The 21,540-nt window shown below is 32.5% G+C and overlaps 1 protein-coding gene across 2 annotated transcripts in view; it reads left to right on the plus strand.

Moving 5' to 3' along the window:
- Nucleotides 1–21,540, plus strand: part of LOC124359313 (protein ECT2) — a 44,254-nt gene that overhangs the window by 16,303 nt on the left and 6,411 nt on the right. The window contains exons 7-18 of one of the 2 annotated variants that reach the window (XM_046811965.1): nt 931–1,731; nt 6,184–6,318; nt 7,005–7,230; nt 7,375–7,502; nt 7,758–7,946; nt 11,850–12,057; nt 12,533–12,693; nt 14,412–14,531; nt 14,671–14,812; nt 15,399–15,553; nt 16,243–16,328; nt 18,715–18,889. In XM_046811965.1, coding sequence (XP_046667921.1) covers nt 931–1,731; nt 6,184–6,318; nt 7,005–7,230; nt 7,375–7,502; nt 7,758–7,946; nt 11,850–12,057; nt 12,533–12,693; nt 14,412–14,531; nt 14,671–14,812; nt 15,399–15,553; nt 16,243–16,328; nt 18,715–18,889 — 2,526 coding nt within the window. The remainder of the gene's footprint in view (nt 1–930; nt 1,732–6,183; nt 6,319–7,004; nt 7,231–7,374; nt 7,503–7,757; nt 7,947–11,849; nt 12,058–12,532; nt 12,694–14,411; nt 14,532–14,670; nt 14,813–15,398; nt 15,554–16,242; nt 16,329–18,714; nt 18,890–21,540) is intronic. The other variant, XM_046811966.1, reaches the window with a different exon arrangement.

The raw sequence follows: 21,540 nt of genomic DNA on the forward strand, positions 1-21,540 counted from the left end.
CTTTCAGTAATTTTTCTGTGTTTGGAATATAAATTAATTACGTTTTCAGCACATGCATTTGAGCTAATTAAAATATATAAAAGAAATAATTTGTTAAAGTTTTTGAGTTGGTTACTATAATATAATGAAATATAATTGCTGCCTTCTTAATAAAGTGGTGAAATTAGCATACTTTCATAAATGGCCTATTTGGAAATTTTTAAATGACATTGATTTTTATTTTAGCTTATTGATATTGTGTCAGTTAAGAGGTTTATGGTACAGTGAAGTTTGGTGGACAGTTTATTGTCTTTTTTCTAAGTAAAAATGAAAACAGGTAAGAGAATTGAGATTAAAATATAATTCTTTGAATATCATCAAATTAATTAAGTAAGTTGGACCTGTAATTAATTCTCAAGGCAATATTATTTATACGAGGAAAACAATACATATGTGCAGTGCACAATGTAGCTATCGAATAATGCGACATTTTGATATTCAACCAGTGCTCGGTGTAATATTTTTGACAAAATCGCAAAATAATCAATATATTCATGGAACATTTTTTAACATTTTTTTAAGTATACTTAACCAAGCTGTACCTTGATAACTAAGTATATGGTAATATGCATTGTACATAACTTTCATTACCCCATTTTATTGTACTGACTAAATTTGAAATTTCAGTTCATTATAGATTGTAACAATAGTATGGTATATGAACATATAGACACAGTTCTTAGTGCATGTATATTTCATTACGTAAATGTTACATGGTGTAACATCATTTTTCATGTTTTCATTTAATGATTAATCATGTTTTGTTTACTAGTCTTATACTTGTCACAAGATCCATAAAAAATAGCATTCTTGTTGTGTTTGTTAGAAACTCAAAGATCTTGTGTATGGTAAAAGCTGTACTAATAACACCTGCTTGTATCCTGCTACCAGGTGCTGGATAGTGCTGTAACGTATGACTTGATCAAAGCAGGCGCATGGGTGTCACAGAGCCCTCCCTCATCCACAACCCTCCCCTCTACGTCCACTCCCCATGTAGACCACCACGACAATGTGGACGAACAGATGGATGCCTCTCCCATCCGCCCAAAAGCCACAGCCACATCCATGGATATATCTCCGGAACATCCGTTCCATAAGGAACTCACTCAAATAAGAAATGACATGTTGAAAACTTCTAGTGAAATAATTGGAAAACGGTTATCACTCACACCATCAATGTCCCCAGGAGTCTTGAATTCTCCTCTTTCCAACATTAAAAACAAAACTGATTTAGCTACTATAAAAGAATCCTCCCCTTTAACTATATCTACAAGGGAAGTTAGCGCAAAAAAGGAGCTATCATTCTCTGATAATGACGAATGTGCCTCTCCTAGATTAGATACTAAAAGAAGGAAGACAGTATCTCCTGCTGAACTAAATCCTGCACGGAAGTTTAAGAAATCCCCAAAAGAAGGTTTTAAAAAATTTACACATTCGTCTTTGAGGAAATCCTTCAAAAACAAAACTAATTCTCTGGCACGATGGATTTCGAGTAGTGATGTCTGTACAAAGGCTTCACCTCGTGTGAGTGGCAAGGTGGTTAAGATGGACATGCCACCCCCCTCTACTCCTACCATGCTCCATCCCTCGACCCCCACTATTCCTGCAGATGATCTGCTCCATCACTCACCTCCACCCAGACCCTCTCTGGGCTTCAGCACTGGACAAGAGGATTCTCACCGCATGCCTATGGTACATACTTCCAGTTCCTATCTCACTCACTCATTAATTTCATTGTACAGATCAAGATTACTTTTAGTCAATTATAAATTTGATATAAAATGTTCAATTTGTTTTCAGATTCAAAAATATTTCCAATTGTTCTATTTGTATGGTGCATTATGGAGATACTAAACCAAAATATTAAAAAATCTAAATTCTGTCTGAAATAAAACAAAACTACTCAGTGTTGACAATCAATGCTTCAGTTTTTGGGAACTTAAAATTTAAAGTTAGGTGAAAATAATGTTATAATACCAAAAGAGTTCATATGAAGAATGTAGAGTAGAAAGACTGGGATGCTTGAAATAAAGGAAACAATACTGTGTACAAAAATGTTCTTTGTGTATGAAATCTTGATCTGTACTAAGCACATGTCTCATGCTAACAAGTATTTTAAAATATTACAGTTTAATGTTGTGTTTTATTTGATAATGTTTGTTTTTAATATCTAATTATGGTATTAGGTTGTTTGTTTTACTCAAAATAGCATCATTGTATAAACTAATATTGTACTAAACTAATTTACTGTATTCATATTATATTTTGTAATCATATTAATATTATTTCACATGTCATTAAAACCTAGATTTATTCAAAAATGGCGATATCATGAATCCATTAGCCATGATGAATGCAGTTAAGTGATTATTTTTTATTACATTATTCTAATGGGTTTATTAAAATCCAAGATTTATTTGATAATCCTTCAAATGGTATGGACATACAAATTCTTATGTTATACTATTCAATTTATAATACACAATCAGGTTATTATCTTTTTATAGAAGGTACCATTGCAAGGTATAATTGACAATATCGTAATATGGCAGTCTTAAAGCTGTTAGTTAAGAAAGGTACTGATCTAGCATTCCCAAACGTAGTACAACATTTACTAAATATAATTTTTGCATGTGAGGAAAGGTTTATGGTGTGGAAAAGACTATATTAATTTTGTTAAATAATAATGATAAATCTATTGATGTTTATAATTAAATTCATGGATTATGGGAATGTTTGAAGGCTTTACTATACATATCAAGAGAATTCAGTATGACATAGAGATGCAAGTATTAGCTATTTTTAATGCTGTATATAGTTCATTGTCAGTTATACCTTCAGTATTAATTGGGCATTTCTAACATTCACTTATAAAAGTTGAAGTACAATTTTTAGAATTGTCATAGATATTGTCATTTGAGTTTCTATCTGAGTAATTTGAAGTGGCTTTACTCTCAGTAATTCTAATGTATTGTAAACAAACTGAACTAAGTAAGTTCCCGCAAGGTTCTAAGTGTAATAGAAATATTATTGAGAAGGAATTAGGGTATTAGGAATTGATTAATTTTAAAATGTGGTTTACTGTATTATGTACACCTAAATCATCCATTACATCTGTATTGATTATTTTGTGTATAATTGTAATATGTACCAACATGCACAGTAAATTTAATTGTTAGGAAATTTGAGCATATTCTGATTAGTTCTTCTTCTGCTTTGCATTGCATTTAGAAATAGAAATTCTTTTACTAAAATGTGAATTGTGTGATAGATTATCTCTCAGTAACAGATGATGATTCCGTTCATTTTGGAAGACTAGTCTGTATAGATGACCCACTTTGTCAATTGACACTTAGAGGGTTGTATCACTATATTTTGAAAGTTGTGGTAGTGAAGTTAGCTTGAGACCTTAGTAAGATCAAACCTTCACTTTTCTTTTTACTATTGCATGTGGTTTTGGCTTTACCTCAATAGCATTACCCATTAATTCTTAATATTCCTTTTCTCTCCCTCCCACTCCTTACGTTAGAAGTGTAGGGTTTGATTATCTTAGTTCCTCTAATTTCTCAAGTATATAAAATATTTGTATTTAGTGTAACTACTTTGTATAGACAGTACCTTGTAGCTAGAGTTGCGGCCTGTGTTGGCTGTGCAGACTGAACACATATTTTCCCTATCCATAAATTGTCTCACCAGTTATCTAGCTCTAAGTAGTGCAGGGAAATGTGCTAATCTTTTCCGCAGAGTTTGTCTCAGTTTGAACTATTTACCTCCCCCTAAATCATGCTTAGCTCACAGTTGTGGATGTATAAAGTCAGTTTTCATATTGAAATGCCTTTGCAAAATTTACTATACGTTAGAAAATTATACTTTTTGTTATATCAAGTTAATTATTTAGATATTTATAGAACTAATAAATAGAAAGAAGAATAAAAGAAAAAAAAACAATAATTAGTGGGAAAATATCTAACATAATATTGGACTTATGTGGATTTGTCAGACTTAGTTGGTGTGCTGTAGTTTACTTTGGTACACAACTCTTCGAGCATTGAGCAATAGTTAATGAGTCAGCCAGAAAACATGTCACTGATACTGGTGGATATTACCATCTGTTAGTGCTAATATTGCATAAATAGATTTGTTGGGAAATTCATAACTTCTTCATTTTACACCAAATTTACCAACTTTTTTGTTGTTTTGAAAAATCTTTAAAAAACATTTAAACCATATTTTTCAATACTTTACAGGTTTAAAAATTAAACATTTATTTCAGTTGTAGTTGATTATTTTAAAAACACGAATATTTTTTTATATAATATTTTAAATTATAAGATAACAATGAAGTGATTTAATATAATACTAGGCATTTCAGCTAAACAGCTGCTGTATAAAGGATGGTTGACATATAACAACACTAATGAATTGGACATTTAGAAATAAACTCTATTAACATTTTGCAATAAACATTTTACTTGCATCTTGAAATTTAGAAAATTTGAGCAACATGGTTGAAAATTGTAGTTAATGTACATGGGTTGACTTATACTTCTGGAATTTGCTAAAACTTGCTTTATTCAAAACAACAAAACTTGTGCAGTACAAAAAGTGGTAAAATTAACAAACACATTGCATTGTAACAAACACATACTTCAAACTTAAACTACTGATAGGTGCTGATAACAGATTACAGAACATTCTGTACTAAATAATTATAGAGTACGGATTTGTTGTAACCGAGGTCAATGGTGTGTTACTTGTGCTGTTGACTGACATATAGAAATGTAGAGATTTGGTTCGTAATGCTTATAAACAAGTTGTACCTTCCATACTGCAAGTGGTGCACTATTTGAAGTACTTTTGAATTAGATATAACAACTCTGCGATTATTTTTTTGGTATGACACAAGGGGAAGTTTGGTTATATTTTATAATAAATTTAATGTATAAGAACACACTGGAATTTTATGATATTTGTAATGTATGTATATTATGGTTGACTTTAGTATCTAAAGATTCCTATATACAGGCTATATATATATATATATATATATATAATATATATATATATACACGCGCAATGTACACGTATAGAAAGTAAGTACTGTTTCATTTTACTGCCGCTGTAGCGCTGCAGTCGGTGTTCTGCAAATAAACACCATGCTAAATTGTCCTTATTCACTGGCTATTGACTCACGCCATTTTAGTTGTTCTACTTTGTGTTTTCAGGTTTCTTTGAACGTTTACAATGTTTAAGACAAATAGTGATCCTGCTGATTGTGAGATTTGTTCTGTAATAACATTTTTGAAGGCAAGGAATGTGATACCGTCTGAAATTTATCATCAACTTTGAGATTTTTATAGGGAAGACGTGAAAAGTGAAGGAATGGTGAAAAAGTGGGTTAGAATGTTCAATGGCGGTTGAACAAATGTGCATGATGAGAATCGAAGCGGTTGGCCTTCTCTTGTCACCGATGATCTGGTAAGGGCAGTTGATGAAATAATCCAAGAGAACAGACAGAGAGGAATGCTCAATAACGGAATTGTGTTGCTTCATGATAATGCTTGGCCCCATACCGCTGGAGACACTCAAACATTGGTTTGACAATTTCGTTGAGTGCAGTTCGATCACCCGCCCTACAGCACGGACATGTCACCGTCTGAATACCACTTGTTCCTGCACGTAAAGCGCGAGCTAGGCGGCCAACGCTTTGAAACCGACGATGAAGTGACAACTGCTGTTGAGTCGTGGCTATATTCGTTGGCAGGAACCTTCTAAGAAGAGGGTATAGACATATTGATCAGCGCTACGTCAAGTGTTTGAACATCGGTGGAAACTATGTTGAAAATAATTTAACATTTGGGCTTTTATGTAAAAATAGAATTGCGTTGAAAAAAATTGTTTTACTGGTTTAAAAAAAATGGTACTTACTTTATGAACACGCCTTTTTTTTTATATATATATATATATATATATATACACATATAAATATGATACATTACGATAAGTGAAACCAAATAATAAATGATCGAATTAAATTAGTAAATGCATTTTATACAAAGAGGGTTTCATTTTCTGCACTGTATTTTATCTTGATAGTATATTTTGATGATTGGTAATGTCAAGTTTGTTTATTATTCATTGCAGGTGGTTGACGAATCGACAGTGAGTACCCTGCCAGCACAGGCTCCCCACCAGACTTTCATCGTTAAGGCAGAGTGGTTCTGGGCGTCAGTGCAGAACGAGGGCTGTGTGGACGAGAAAGATTACCTGTTTGAAGATGTAAGTGCTCGTAATATTTACTTTTTTACAACGAGCTAGTTCAGAAGATAATTTTTAATTGATTATATTTCTTATAGTAAAAAGTCTGTTATGAAACCATATGACAATATTGTTTAAAGAAGGCACTTTTGTTGGTTATTGGGCTACAGAATTAATGAATAGAAGATATTTTATTTGTTTCTGAATTATTTACATAAACTACAGTAGAATTATTGACAAAACATGTATTGTAACCATATATTGCCCTTTATAGTTAAACATTTCCTAAGTTCATTGATTTGTCCATTAATTGCCCTCATTAGGCCTTGTTATAGGCTGTTATGAAGTTTATCAAGTGAAAATTGATCTGGATCTAGTCAGAAATAGTCTCTAACATTTGGTAATTATTATGACCACAAGAAAGTATGTTAATGAATCTGACTTACTTTTTTTCTCATGTCTCTCAATGGGTGTGTTAGCAAGATTTAGGGATTTTCTAAAGCCCTACTACTGAACATTACCTGTTTTTTATTCAAAATTCAGAAAATACTATAACTTTGAGAATATATGCTATAGGGCATAGTTTTTTCTTGGCTCTGACTGAATGGGTTTGCATTGTTGAACCAAGATTGCATTAGTTTTGAGCAATAAGTTATGCTTGCAAGTAGTGGTTTATATACAAACCTAAAGTATGTATAATGATGCAGTATCTTGAGAGTCTGCTAAGTCCTTCGCGCCGCACAACGCCAGTCGCTGTGGGCACACGGGCACGCAAGCGCAAGCGGCTGCAGGACGCTGTGGCACGTCTGGCGTCCGGCTCAAGTGTCACCCCCAACACCAACAAGCGGCGCTCATCAGTCAGTGATGCTGGTCTGCTCAGTGTCAGTGGTTCTTTTGTTGACTGCACCAGCCCTGGAAACACATCAATAACAGGTATATTTACAGTCAATTACACCATAAACACTTTGGCACTTACCTTTAAAATGATTTATTTGACATACGAGTTATGATGACTGAGCCATTAATTTCCCAAATGTGCTTGACACTTGGATGTTTCACAAAATTGTTCTGTTTTAGGAGAGGTGGATTCAGTAGCCGGCGACTCTCCGCTGTCACTCAAAAACCTCAGCCCCAGACATCAGGTGTTCCTGGAACTGGTGCAGACGGAGTTCAACTATGTTAACACTCTCAACACAATCATGACGGTACGGCTTACTAATTACAGTTTGGAATTTTTATGAGTTAGTTTCTTATCATGTGAAGCACAACTTTTCACACTATTCAAACATAATAATCTTTTGCCCCAAATAAAACCTGTTAGTTTGTGAGAATGCATGTGTGATGTTAGTATTTTGGTTATTTTCCATTTTAATGAAATATTAATTAAAGCCTTAGCTATATTCTTAGTTAACTTTACAATTACATGGTTTTTATTTACTTATTTGGTTTTTATGTACTAGCTTTACAAAGAGCCACTGGAGAAGATGTGTGAGACGGAGAACCAACTACTACATCCGACTGAGGTAAAAATCATCTTTGGTCACCTGCCACCCATCTACCAGACCCACTGTCAGATGCTGGAGCAGCTCAAATGGGCGGCCACTCATTGGACTGAGGACATCAGTATCGGCAACATTATACTCAAGTTTGTAAGTGGAGTCTGCAGAGTTAACCCATTCCAATCTATGTATTTGTATCACTGGCCAAGAAATAAGAGAAAGTCATTGCTTACATTGTATTTACACTATACACACTTATTTAAGAACACAACAAAAAACATGTTTAGAAATTTTTAATTTTCTGTATGGAATTTAAAACATATCAAGTCAAGTCCAAGGTGTACTTGCTTTTCGTTTACAGGTTTCTCAAAAATGAGAAGTTTCTCACCTTCATCCCCTTTACTAACCTGTCACTACAACCAGCACAGTCATTTGTTGATTAAAAAAATTACATTATAAAATTAGAATTAATTACATTATTAATTCTTGCATTATAAATTACTAACACAGTCAAAGGACGGATTTTTACTGCATTGTAACATTCAAAGTATTAAAAGTAAGTTTGAAATTTTGGAAATAATAATTAAAAGTTTCAATGCAATCAAAATTATTTGCTTGAATGAGCATAATGTTGATGAGGAAAATAAATGTGTTTTAAACAAAATACCCAACTTTAGATTAGCGGATGGTTTTTTTAGAAATGCATCAAGGGGTGGTTCTTGCATTCTCGTCCATGAATCTTTCTCTCTTATAAAAGTAAGGAATGATTTAAATATTTTTAATGAAGAACTATGTTTTGAAGGATCGTTTGTAGAAATAGAATGTTTAAATCTACTAGTGGTTTCTATATATAGAATCCCTGGGAGTTGCATCACTAAATTGTTTTTAATTAAATTCAGGGCCCTTTTAAATTGTTTACAAAAGGAAACTCTAAAAAAACAAGTAATTATTGCAGCAGATTTCAATATAAATGTGTTGGTGGATGACTCTACCGTCAAGTACTTTGAGAACCTAATCATTAGTTCAGGTTTCTCACTAAATGTAAGGCAACCTACAAGAATTACTAAGACCTCTAAAACATGTATTGACAATATTTTAACAAGTGTTAACTATGTACACAACGTCTATATAAATATTGACCTAGGTTTGTCTGATCATAATGCTTTACTTGTTCAGCTGCCTAAAGGCAAAAATATCAAAAATAAAAATAACTCTTATATCTTAAAAAAACGATTATTTCCAATAAAAAAAGTTCCCTTATTTGTGGACAGACTATCCTGTTATATTGAATACTTTATTCTTGACAAGTCTGTTGATGAGAGTTATAAAAGATTTTTATCTATAATCAAGCTGTCTCTTGATGAAATTTTTCCTGTCAATGCTATCTCTTCCAAGCAAAGGAGAAAACCAAAGAAATGGATTACTCAGGGAATCATAAAATCCTCTGAAAATAAAAGAAGGCTTCATATTCAATCAAAGTACTGTACAGATCCTTTATTTCTAAGTTATGTCAAAAAATATAAAAAAGTGTTCAATAAGGTTGTTGTGGAAGCGAAGAAATCGTGTAATAGTTCTTATATAATAGATTCTAAAAACAAAACTAAGGCAATGTGGAATGTAATTAAAGATGAACTAGGTCTTAATAAAATCAGTAAAAATGACATTAAATTAAAGATTAATGATAAAGAGATAGATGACCCGATATATGTAGCTAAACTTTTCAACAATCAATATACAAATATAGTAGAGATATTAAAAGTTCCAAAAGTTCCTGTCACATTACCCCCTTCACATTATCTTACATGTGAACAAAATGACATTGAGTTGCAAGTTTTTTCACGTACTAACATACATACATACATACATACATCACCCACTAACAAAACTGAGGTCAAAAATATAATTTTAAATCTGAGCAACAGTAGTTCAAGTGGATGGGATGAGATCCCTAATAAGATACTTAAATGGTCTGTTGATACAATCTCTGATGTACTAAGTGGACTTATAAATAAGTCCTTATGTGAAGGAATTTTTCCTGAACTATTGAAGTTATCAGAAATTCACCCAATACACAAAAAGGGTTCACGTAGTGAAATAAACAATTATAGACCAATTTCTCTTCTAAGTTCGATTTCAAAAATTTATGAAAAAATTATCCATAGCAGACTTTTTGACTTTTTAGAATCTAATAACAAATTATGTAAAGAGCAGTATGGCTTTAGAAAAAATTCTAGTACACAAGCAGCTCTTTTCTCTTTCGTAAACAGTACCATTGAAGCCTTGGATGAGTCAAGTTACACTGCAGGAGTTTTCTGTGACTTATCTAAGGCTTTTGATTGTGTAAACCACACACTTTTGCTGACAAAGTTAAGAAGAATGGGTGTCAAAGGCACAGCTCTTACACTATTATATTCTTATTTATTTAACCGTAAACAGAGGACAGTTATTACTAATAAATCAGGAAAATATTATTCTAATTGGGCAGATGTAAAACATGGTGTACCCCAAGGGTCAATATTAGGCCCATTGTTATTCATTATCTATGTCAATGACCTGCCAAATTACCTTCCTAAAGAAGTTTGTAGCCTCTTTTTATATGCAGATGATACAACTGCTTTAATTAGACGGAAAATGTTAAGTGACTTAGAACTTTACACCAAAGATGTCATTGACAAACTTCACAAAATTTTCCTTACTCACGGTCTGTTGTTAAATCGAGACAAGACTAATACATTACGCTTTAAATTAAGAAATGATAATTTTTGTAAAGGGTTTAGTAATAATACACACGTAGTAAAATTTTTAGGCATACATTTAGACACTAAATTAAATTTTTCCAACCATATCAATATGTTAAATAAGAAACTTAATTCAACCAGATATGCTTTGAGTATACTAGTTCGAATAACATCTTTGGAAGTTGGTTTAGCTGTATATTATGCCCATGTATACTCGATGTTGAGTTATGGAATTACTTTGTGGGGTAACTGCTCAGATGTGCAAAAACTCTTTATTAGTCAAAAGTCAATTATTAGAACAATAGGTCATTGCAACTCAAGAACAACATGTAAACCGTTATTTAAAAAATTTAACATCCTTACTTTGCCATGTATATACATTTTTGAAATGCTTAAATTAGTACATAAGAATCCTGATCAATTTGAAAAATACAAATTTAATCATAGATACCACACAAGAAATTGTAATTTGTTTCAATATCCGGCACATAAACTAAAGAAATTTGAAACTAGTCCTCTTTATCTAGGTTTGAAATTATATAATAATATTCCACAGGCATATAAAAAACTTCCCTTATCTACATTTACTAAAAAATTAAAAGAAGTACTTTGTCAAAAAACATATTATAGTATAAATGAATTCTTTGAAGATGGTTTATGATGATAACGAATAGTAAAAATATATCTTCAAAAGATCTACAATAGGTTTAGCCTTAGATTTAATCAATGTTTCTTTTTTATGTTTTATAGATCAATGTGTCAAAAGTTATTTTTTATAAGTATGAAAATAATGTTTTAGAATAAGTTTAGTTATGTAGTTTTTAATCATTGACTATGTACCAGTTTTTATTACATTGTGATACCAGAAAACGTATTGTACAATAAATATTTGTCTATTGTCTATTGTCTAGACTTAGATAACAACATTTTTCCAGAGGTAAACATTGCAAGCCAACACTGCTATGTTGAATTACAAATAAATAAAAAACAGCGTATTTCGTCATTTTAAAATCCAAACAAAATGAATGCTCACACGGTCTATCAGACAATTTGTCAACTACATAGTACGAATTAGCTGATAAGGTCATGTGCCAGATTCTTTTCTCTATTATAAAATGATGTTTAAGATTTATCAATTATTTAAAATCATTTGTGCATTTTGTTTGCTTTACAAATGTCTTTTTCAAGAACTCGTCAACATGGTAAAGTTTTCTGACTTCCCCTTTTCAAAATCTTAAGTGGATTAAATCTCAAAGATAAATAAATCACAAATATAACCTGTAAGATTGTAACCTCTGTTGTTTTTTTTTTTAAGTCAAGTGACTTAGTGAAGGCGTATCCTCCATATGTCAACTTCTACGAGAACACAAGGGAACTTTTGCTGAAGTGTGATCAGACGATGCCCAGGTTCCATGCATTCCTCAAGATCGGCCAGACCAAGCCAGAGTGTGGGCGACAGAGCTTGCTTGACCTGCTTATCCGGCCAGTACAGAGGCTACCCAGCATCAATCTCCTACTTAATGGTCAGTCAAAATATTAAATTGTCAATATTTAGGATTTTAACTAATAATGAATAATTTGTATGCCTTGACAAAAACTATAGCTATCTTGACAAATTATACATGTTAATAGAAAACACTTTTTGTAAAAAAATATTATTCCAGTTTGCCCTAGTAGATTTTAAATAAATATCTCCAACTTTAATGTTATGACTTGTTTTGACATTTAATTTGAACTTGGGTATCAAAACGTGAAATACACGTCTAAGGCATCATTCAAATAGAAAAATGACGATTTGTCCTTGTATGAACCATGTAAAATTACATATTGATTTGTAAACTGAATAGGGTCTTTAATAATTCTCCAAAATATTCCGAGGATCACTTCATTATAGATAATTCACACTGTTATTTATGTTACATTATAATTCTCCTGTTACTTTGCGTAAAAAATGCTAATATAATTAACAGTATTCAATCAATATTTTTCTACTTTCAGATATCTTGAAACACACAAGTAAGAGTAACCCAGACTACAGTGCACTACAAGCTGCAGCCAGCGCTATACGAGAGGTGACAACACACATCAATGAGGACAAGAGGCGTACTGAAGGACAGATGGTCATGTTTGATATCTTCAACGACATTGAAAACTGCCCGGTAAGTTTATACAAACAAGCAGACTAATTTACTTAATTAATTTAATAAACTAATTTATATAGTAATGATACACAAAAAATATTTATACTCTGATGTGGATTCTAAAATGTTATTTTGTTTCTTAAGATTAATATTTGTTGCTATGAATAATAATTTTAATTATAGCAAGTTCATTATGTTGTTAAATTGTTATTCACAATCTTTTATCCTGTGTTTCCCAGGTATCTGTCTGGAGAGATTTATCTCATTTCCTGTACAATAAATTGTTACTGAGATCATATGGATTATAAACTATAAAAATACATTAATCAAGTTTATCTTAACCAAACTCATAGTAACTATGATGTTATTATTATTTCTGCACTGATACTTACTGCACCCTTGCCAGGTGTATTACAGCAAACATTGTGCAGTTACATTTGCTCAAATCGCATATGAAGGGAAACCTCGTAACATAAGTTTATTTGTTGTGAATTATAGTTTTTGATACCGGTGATAGAATGCACTCTAATGTTGATTGAACATCAGACAACAGCTGCGCTCCATTAATTTTTCTTGGCTTCCTGTTATTGATCCAAAACTGGTTATTGTAGCTAGCGACTGCCATTTTGGACTGTATGCTGGCTCATTTAACGGGTTTTTCCGTATGGGAAAAGTGCCAGTTCAACTCTTGAGACCGGCATGTAACCTTTAGTTCCTGTGTAGTGTTGCATATTAAATGATATGTCGGCACATTGTAGTTGACTAATAGGAGTTTTATTTCTTTGAAATAGTGATTGTATCTATGTAAGATAAGTGCTTTTAAAGTGTTTCAGGCTCAGAAAAAATTTTGAAATTGGCGAATTCCATGTTTGGTATTTGTCACGCATTTTAATTTGTACAAAATATAAAAATCTTTAAAAAACATCCAAGTTTTATATTTCTTTGTCCTAGAACAACTTCAAAAATCTAAATTTAAATATAACTACTATAAACAAATAACATTTTTTTAATGGTGTTAGAAAGTACAGAAATTTATATTCAGTGTTCTAATGGTTAATTTGAAGAGTATTTAATTATAATTTGAATGGAGTAATTTGAGTCTATCAATTTACTTATTTGTTTAAAATTCATTTTTAACCATGGTGGATTTGAAATGTCTTTTGCTGATAGATTTGTTGTGAACAATAGTCACATCAGTGAATGGATTTTAATCGTAACAACAACAAATATCTATAATAATAGAATCTTACTATTTGATATGATTTTGTTGTTTTGGTTGTTGTTTTATACACTAAATTTAAAATTCATTGTGAAACCCATACTTACAATACTAGGAACAAGAAGGAATTAGTAATACCACGACACAATTTAGAATTTTATACAAAAAAAACTTCTAATGCAGGAATAAAATTTTTTAAGTCAATTCCAAAAACAATAACAAGAGTTGAAGATATTAAGAAATTTAAATCAATGTTAAAAGATTATTTAATTAGAAAAGCATTTTATTCATTTGAAGAATTTTATTCAACAACATGATCTACTATAATCATCCAATTATGTAACTTAGTTGTGGTGACACTATTTATTGTACCCATGTACATAATGTAAATAAAGATATTTTGACTTGACTTGACTTGACACCTTATACTAAAACAAACAAATTATGTTATAATATGTGCTGGATTTGGTGCAACGGTTACTTTAAGAATACATAATGAAAATACCATTTGTTACAGCCACACCTGGTGTCGTCTCACCGCAGCTTCATCACTCGGTGTGACATCACTGAGCTCAGCGATGGACTCAGTGGTCGCGGAGATGCTCTCGCATTCTTCCTCTTTTCTGATATTGTGGAAGTGAGTGTATAGTTTATTTATTTTGAAGAACATGTTGTCTAAGACATTAAATTTTGGTGTTAAAACCCTTTAAACGTATCATTACTATACTATTAACATAATTTTTTCAAGATTCTTGCTAAATGTTTTGTTCTTGCAGGTATGTAAAAAACGTTCAAAAGCTTTCAACTCTCTGAAGAGCCCCAATACAACAAAACTGAGCAATGGCAAATCTTTCAAACATGTTCGTCTGATGCCCTTGTCTCACATCAAGAGGGTGATCGACATCACAGAAACAGAAGGTTTGTACTAATACTGATAATATTCGTTATTTTATCTTTTTTCGGTTGTCTATATATCAAATGTAAGAACCAGTAGTTATTGCTTAAGTATATAATTGAAAATCAAATAACTTAGGTTAAACCAAATTTTTAACAAGTAGTTATTATTTTGATGAAAACATTATTCTCCATTAAGTATTCAGTCCAAAATACGTGCAACTCATAAAAGGAAAGCTCTTGTCAATCAACCCTTTCACAGAAAATTTCTCTCTGTTGAAACATGTCATCATATATTGTGACAGGAAAAAGTAAACAATTCAAATACAAAAGTGCTCAATTTTCCTGCACTTCGGCCAATATTGTCAAATAATATATACCCAAGGTATGAGTAGGGAGCATATACTTATGCTAGTTAGCAAAATAAATATGTGGGAATATGTGGGATCTCAATAGATCAGAGCTTGTTGGTAAACTTTATTATGAGCTGAAAAAGAGAACAAAGAAAATACATATATTGCCTTTAATCACTAAGTGTATAATAAAGGTCACTAGTTGTATGCTGGTATTCAATTATTGATTTAACATAATGTGTTGTTTGTGGTTTCAGAATGTCACAATGTGTTTGCACTAATGTGCAAGAGCAACCAGGAGCTGAAGGAGAAGCTTTATTCTTTCACCATAACAGATGAGGGTACGGATAAGATGACATTTCTACGAACACTCTGTCGACAAATGGCCAACACTGTTTGCAGGCCAGATGCGGTCAGTACCTTTATTAAGTCTCTTGTCCCTTACCCTGCTTTTGTTATCTGTACCAGACATTTTATCGGAAGATATTAATTATTTACAGTATTAAATAATACCTAATTTCACAGGTTTTGTTATTATTTTTTTAAACTATATGAATGCCTCTCTTGTTAGAATGAAATAAACTTGATGTCAAATAGAAGATTTAAAATTGTGATTAGAAATTAAACATTTCTGAGTGTAGATTTCGGAATTGGTCAGTTCTAGTATTCAGAATACATCAATATCGCGACTCATAATTCTTGCGTCTGATACTTCTGAATAAAAAAATGCCGTAGTATTAGGAATTGATTCCTGGTGTAAATAAATAAGTTTTTGATTATTTTTGAAAATTCCTAGTCTCAGCCTATGTAATTGGTAAAATACGAACAAGAAGATCCTATCAGAACTACTCAATACTGCTTGGTAGCTCACATGGGAATTATCTCAATGTACAATTTTTAAAGATGTTATAAGAACAATTGCACTATCTATTTAAGTTTAGATGTATATATTGGTTTTCTCAAATTGGCTACATTTCTCGATAAACCTATCTATGCCTGAGAATGGTAAATTTTCTATATTAGTTGGGATTTAGAAAAGATTTGAGTAAAAATAAACAGTAAAATGTATTTGTGTTAACAAATTTCATTAATCTTTTACAGGAGAACTTCTTGGCCTCTCTAGATCCTGAACAGCTTGATATTGACACCAGTGATATTGGTGTAGGGACACTGAGCAAAGCGTTCAAGTAAGTTGTGCTTCCAACTTATACTGACAATTTGTTTAGTTTATTTTTTATTAATAGTTACGGTTGGTTTCTTTTTACAATATTTTATCTCAAAAGATTTAGGGTGTTTGACTTATTATCCTTCAAAGGATTCCCTCCCGATGCCACACACTTTGCCCACAGCCGTTCCCACTGCTCTGAACTGGTTTTGAAGTGGGTTTTTGGAACTTCAAAAAGTTCCTGCATTACATTTTATTTGATCTCACCTACACCTTAAAATTGGCGGTCAAAATTTTTTAAACTGAACCAACACTCACTCTAAAATCCCCACTGATTTCTTTTACAGTTTATCGGTTGTCTTCCATCACTAATTCCTGCACTTCTTCAATATTTACTTTACTTTGACTTGTGGACCTTTCTCACCACTCGCAACTCTCAACATCTCTAAAACTTGTTAAACACTCATAAAGTTGCTTATGGCTAATACATGTATCACTAAAAGCACGTAATAACTTTCGATTGTCTCTTTACAAGTATCCGTTTTAAAAATTCTTCTGTTAATTTTTTCAGCTTATATAAATGTGAAGAAAACCTTGATACATGTGGAAATAAACTGATACCTTATGATTCTGTTATAGACAGCTAATTAACGTTTTCACTTGCCTTCACTAATTACGATTGATCCAGTCTTAACCTGTTGTCGAGTGCCGCAAAACATACCCAAATGAGTGCGCACGGCATTTGCCGTTTGGTCCCATATGAGTGAGCACGGCATTTTCCGTTGCAGACTAATGACGAAGTAAGTTAGTTCGTTCTCACTGACTTACTGTGACGTCTAGCAGAGATTTTTGGAACTTTTCAGTTGTTCCTAATAGTGTCGCTGTACAGTGTTGCTAGTCCTGTATCGTGGTGGCACCTGGTGATAACTTTTAAAATTATTTGACGGAGGCGGGACACAAGACCCACTAAGCCTCTAAGGTCGCCATTTTATAGGGCCACTCCCCCAGAATGACATAAAGAAGCGTAAACTACTCAGGCAGTGCTATGTGTGCAAACACACCACTCGAACTGGACAAAGAAGAACAGAAACCAGCAATGAATGTTCAACATGTGAGGGCGACCTTTGTATATATCCTTGTTTTGAGCAGTATCACACTAGGAAAGTTTTAAAACGAGATTATTGCTTTTAACAATCGACACTGTATTTTTATATACATTTAAACTATAAAAAACAAGTTTATTAACATTTAAAAGTTTTTTTTACTTTACTCCCTAAAAGTCTGTCACTGGTCAATGAGGCACTCAGTATGGACCGTCATAGCGGCACGGCAAATGCCGTGCGCACTCGTCAACAGGTTAATAGTAAATAGTCAGATAAAGTACAAAGTTCAACCCTGCCAAGTTTCATTGTCCTGAAATGCTTGTCAGCAAAGATAATATACTTTTCAATGGGTCTTGTATTCAGATTGAGATTTAAAATGTGCACTTAACCCTTTTAACCTTAGCATTTTTTTCATGAACTTGCCAAACAGTCTTGAGTGAAAATGGTCTGTGGTATAGAGTTGAGAATAAATACATTACTTTTTTTATTTTCTATCTTAATTTTAAGTTTTTTTTTTAATTCTTAATAATAAAGTGTGTTTTTAGATATAACTATAGAAAAAATAATTTTACAGATGTGCAAGTTGAAAAATGTATAGATATATGAAACATCTTTTTGTATCTATATATTTATGACAGGTAGGAAAAATAATTGTTCCTAAAAAATGCAAATATTTTGTTGAATACATCTCTTATTACATACACAAAATATTAAGAACTTATGTTGAGTACAGGAGCCAATTTATTATATTGTTATACACTTTTCTCAAACATAAATCGATAACTTTATAGTCTACATACTGTTTTGAAATTATAAACATTGTACCATATAATAACTATTCCTCAGAAGGATAGTGAAGAAATATCATATTTACATTTTATATAAATAACGATTATACGAGGGCTATTCCAAAAGTAATCACTGATTAAGTTATTCAACAAACACCCAATCTGATAAACATATTGTATTATATACATTTGAAAACCAGTTGAAACCCCTCCAAGTCTTGCAACAGAGATCCATTAGATTTTCCTGGCATATGACCACAACACTGGGGAATTACTATGTAAAAAGATTATTTATTTTTATCTTTATTTTAATTTTAAATTTTGATATAAGTTATTCCTATTACTGATGTACTCATGAAAAATTGTCCTGTTTGTAACAAATGTACAGTATTGGTTTTTTTTAAGATTAACATGTATCAATTAATAATAAACCTACTTAATTATGTATGCTTTTGTGAGTAGTATTGTGTAGCTCATTTAATTTTGTGTAATGATTGTGAATATTTAAATTTTGCAGTAGGATCGCATCTCGTACTAGGACAAAGGTGGGAAGGGCTTTCAGTTTCAACAAAACTCCAAGCAAGTTAAAACGAGCCATGTCAACAATGATGAGTCCTTTTGGCAGCACAAGCAACTTGACCCCTGCGTCTCAACTAGCTCAGATGAGGCTGGCAAGCTGCAATAACCTTACTGTAAGTTAAATATCAGTTAACAAAACATAGTTTTTTACTATTTTTACAGAAATTACTGAAATCTAATCCGGTATTTTCAAATTTTGAATCTTATTCCAAAACTCGAGAAAACAATTCCTGTTTCTCGAATTTTGAATCCTAATAGCTTTTTTTTGAATAGCTATGTTTTAATAAATACAAATTACTAGGAAACCTTTTGTCTCAAAATAAAGTCTACCCATGTTTATATCCTTCAGAACAAAATAGTTTATATTTTCAAAATATTCAAGAGTACACAATTATTAATATTTGTTATGGGGAAAAAATAAATAATGGTAGTGACTTGAATACATGCCGTACTGTCTGTTAATGTCATACAAATAATAACTATTTTAATAAATCAATTTTACTTATTCTTCAAATGTCATGAATATTACAAAATTTGATTATTTTTTTATCAGAATTTGGATATATTATTACTGTAACTTTTAATTTTAATGACATTATTCATTGTGTAAATTGTTCATTTAACCCTTTGAGGAGTAATGACGTCTTGGAACGTCACTAGGTTCTGTTCCACAGGAGTAACAGCTGAAAGATGAAAATACAACCCAGGAGTAAAAAAAAAAACACAAACGTATTTTTTAAAAATTGATTACAAATAAAAATGTACAAAAGTTGGAATGTTTACATTTTTTTGTGATTTACAGGTGATTTACAAATTTTGTGTGTGTGAAATTCCTCAAAACAAGGGTAAATACACAATGCTACATTGCAGTCTGGGCAGTGAAATGTGGTATCCTTCCTTTTCTTTTCACGGGTGGTTGTGTTGTAGCATACATAACACCACTTTTGAGCTTTCCTTGCTTGACCTTCAGGAGTAGGGAGGAGGCGGGCAAAATGGCTCACTGTCAGGCGGAGCGGATGTTTGTCTCCACTTGGCGCTGCTACTGGGCATGGCACAGTGCTTCCCTGTCTGGGTTGGTAGTGCGCCTCAAACAACTGTCTTATCAGAGATGTCCTGAATTCAGAGAATGCAATCTTTTTGTTGTTGAATATACCATGCATCTGGAAGGTATTTAGTAGTGTTAGATCTAACAAGTGGAAAAAGAGTTTCCTGTACCACTTGGTTGTCTTCCTCATTGTATCATTGAATGATATAACCATGTCCGTTCTATCCACGGCACCCATGTCCTTGCAGTATTCGATGACTGATTTGGGCTTCTCTTTGGTTTTCCCTCGTTTGGGTACAGGAACCATAGTGTGTTGGTGTACTGTAGAAAGCATGGTTACTTGTCGGCGGTCACACCATCGCACAGCAATCATGTCTTCTCTGCTTCGAACTATGCACTCTCCTTCTTTCATTTTTTTTGGCAGACATGGCATGTCCTTCCGGTTTGCTCTTACCGTACCACAAGCTCCAGTTTTGTTACCTAAGAGCCATCTCAATAAGGTCGGACCTGTATCGAGATAGAGTACTTGATTCCGCTCTAAATAGGGGTGGATTAGGGTTTCTACTACTTTGGATGAGACCCCAAATTCTTCTTCACTCGACATGTAGTTTGTGCCTTTTCCTGTGTATACAAGAAAGTCAAGAACAATACCTGAATTGCTGTCACAGAGAACAAAAATTTTTATACCAAAGCGTTTGCGCTTGCTAGGTATGTACTGCTTGAATTCGAGTCTGCCTTTCCAAAGAATCAGACTTTCATCAATCACGAGACTTTTTTCTGGATTGAAGTTTGAAGAAAACTTTCTTCTGATGGTTTCAATAACAGTTCTTATTTTGTAGAGCTTATCACCACCTTCTGAAAGGGAATTATCGTCCAAATGAAGTATTCTAAGAATTAGTATAAAGCTATCTTGACTGAACAGAGTGGAGAAAATTGGTGTTTGCAATAAAGGATCCGTGCTCCAGTACTGTTTCATTGCATTTTTTCTGCAATGAGGCACGAGCATCATAACTCCCAAAAAAACAATACATCTCGTCTATATTAGTGTCACTCCAGCATTTTACTTTAGAAAATTTTTTGATGTTTTCATTTTTCATTTCATCACGAGCATACTTATTTGTCTCTTGTACTATGTGAGAAACTAAATCTTCATCAAAAAGATTGTAAAAGAATTCAATCTTCTTTCCTTCAAATTTTGACACATCATCCAATGTAAGGCCAGATTTAGGATTGTCAAATGAAACATTCTTGGGATTAAAAATATTCCCATGGTTCCAAGAGCAATCGTGACATAGTTCAGGCGCATTATCTGGCAGGGACGAATTATTAGAAAAATCGATACTGTCATTATTCGTCATCATAGACTATGAAGAGTGTCCTTGGTGTCTAATATCGCTAGTAGACGTGCCTGCATTGACAAAGGAGTCGTCTTCGACATCACTTTGATCCGCAAAGACATAGTCTGCATTTATAAATGTGTCTTCTCCACTGTCACTTTGTTCGTCAAAGATGTCGTCGTCCGAATGAAGAACACTGCCATCGTTTTCAGTAATTTGATTACCCTCACTCACGTCATAGATAAGATATCTGATCTCTTCACTTCTAAGCATAATGTCCGGATCCAAATCCATCTTATCAGTACTAATACACTAGGTATAATTACTTTCGAGTATATAAGCATATAAGCAGCAAACAGTGTAAACGAAACGGTAAACCACT

Source organism: Homalodisca vitripennis, chromosome 4, assembly GCF_021130785.1.
Source record: "Homalodisca vitripennis isolate AUS2020 chromosome 4, UT_GWSS_2.1, whole genome shotgun sequence".
Lineage (NCBI taxonomy): Eukaryota > Metazoa > Arthropoda > Insecta > Hemiptera > Cicadellidae > Homalodisca > Homalodisca vitripennis.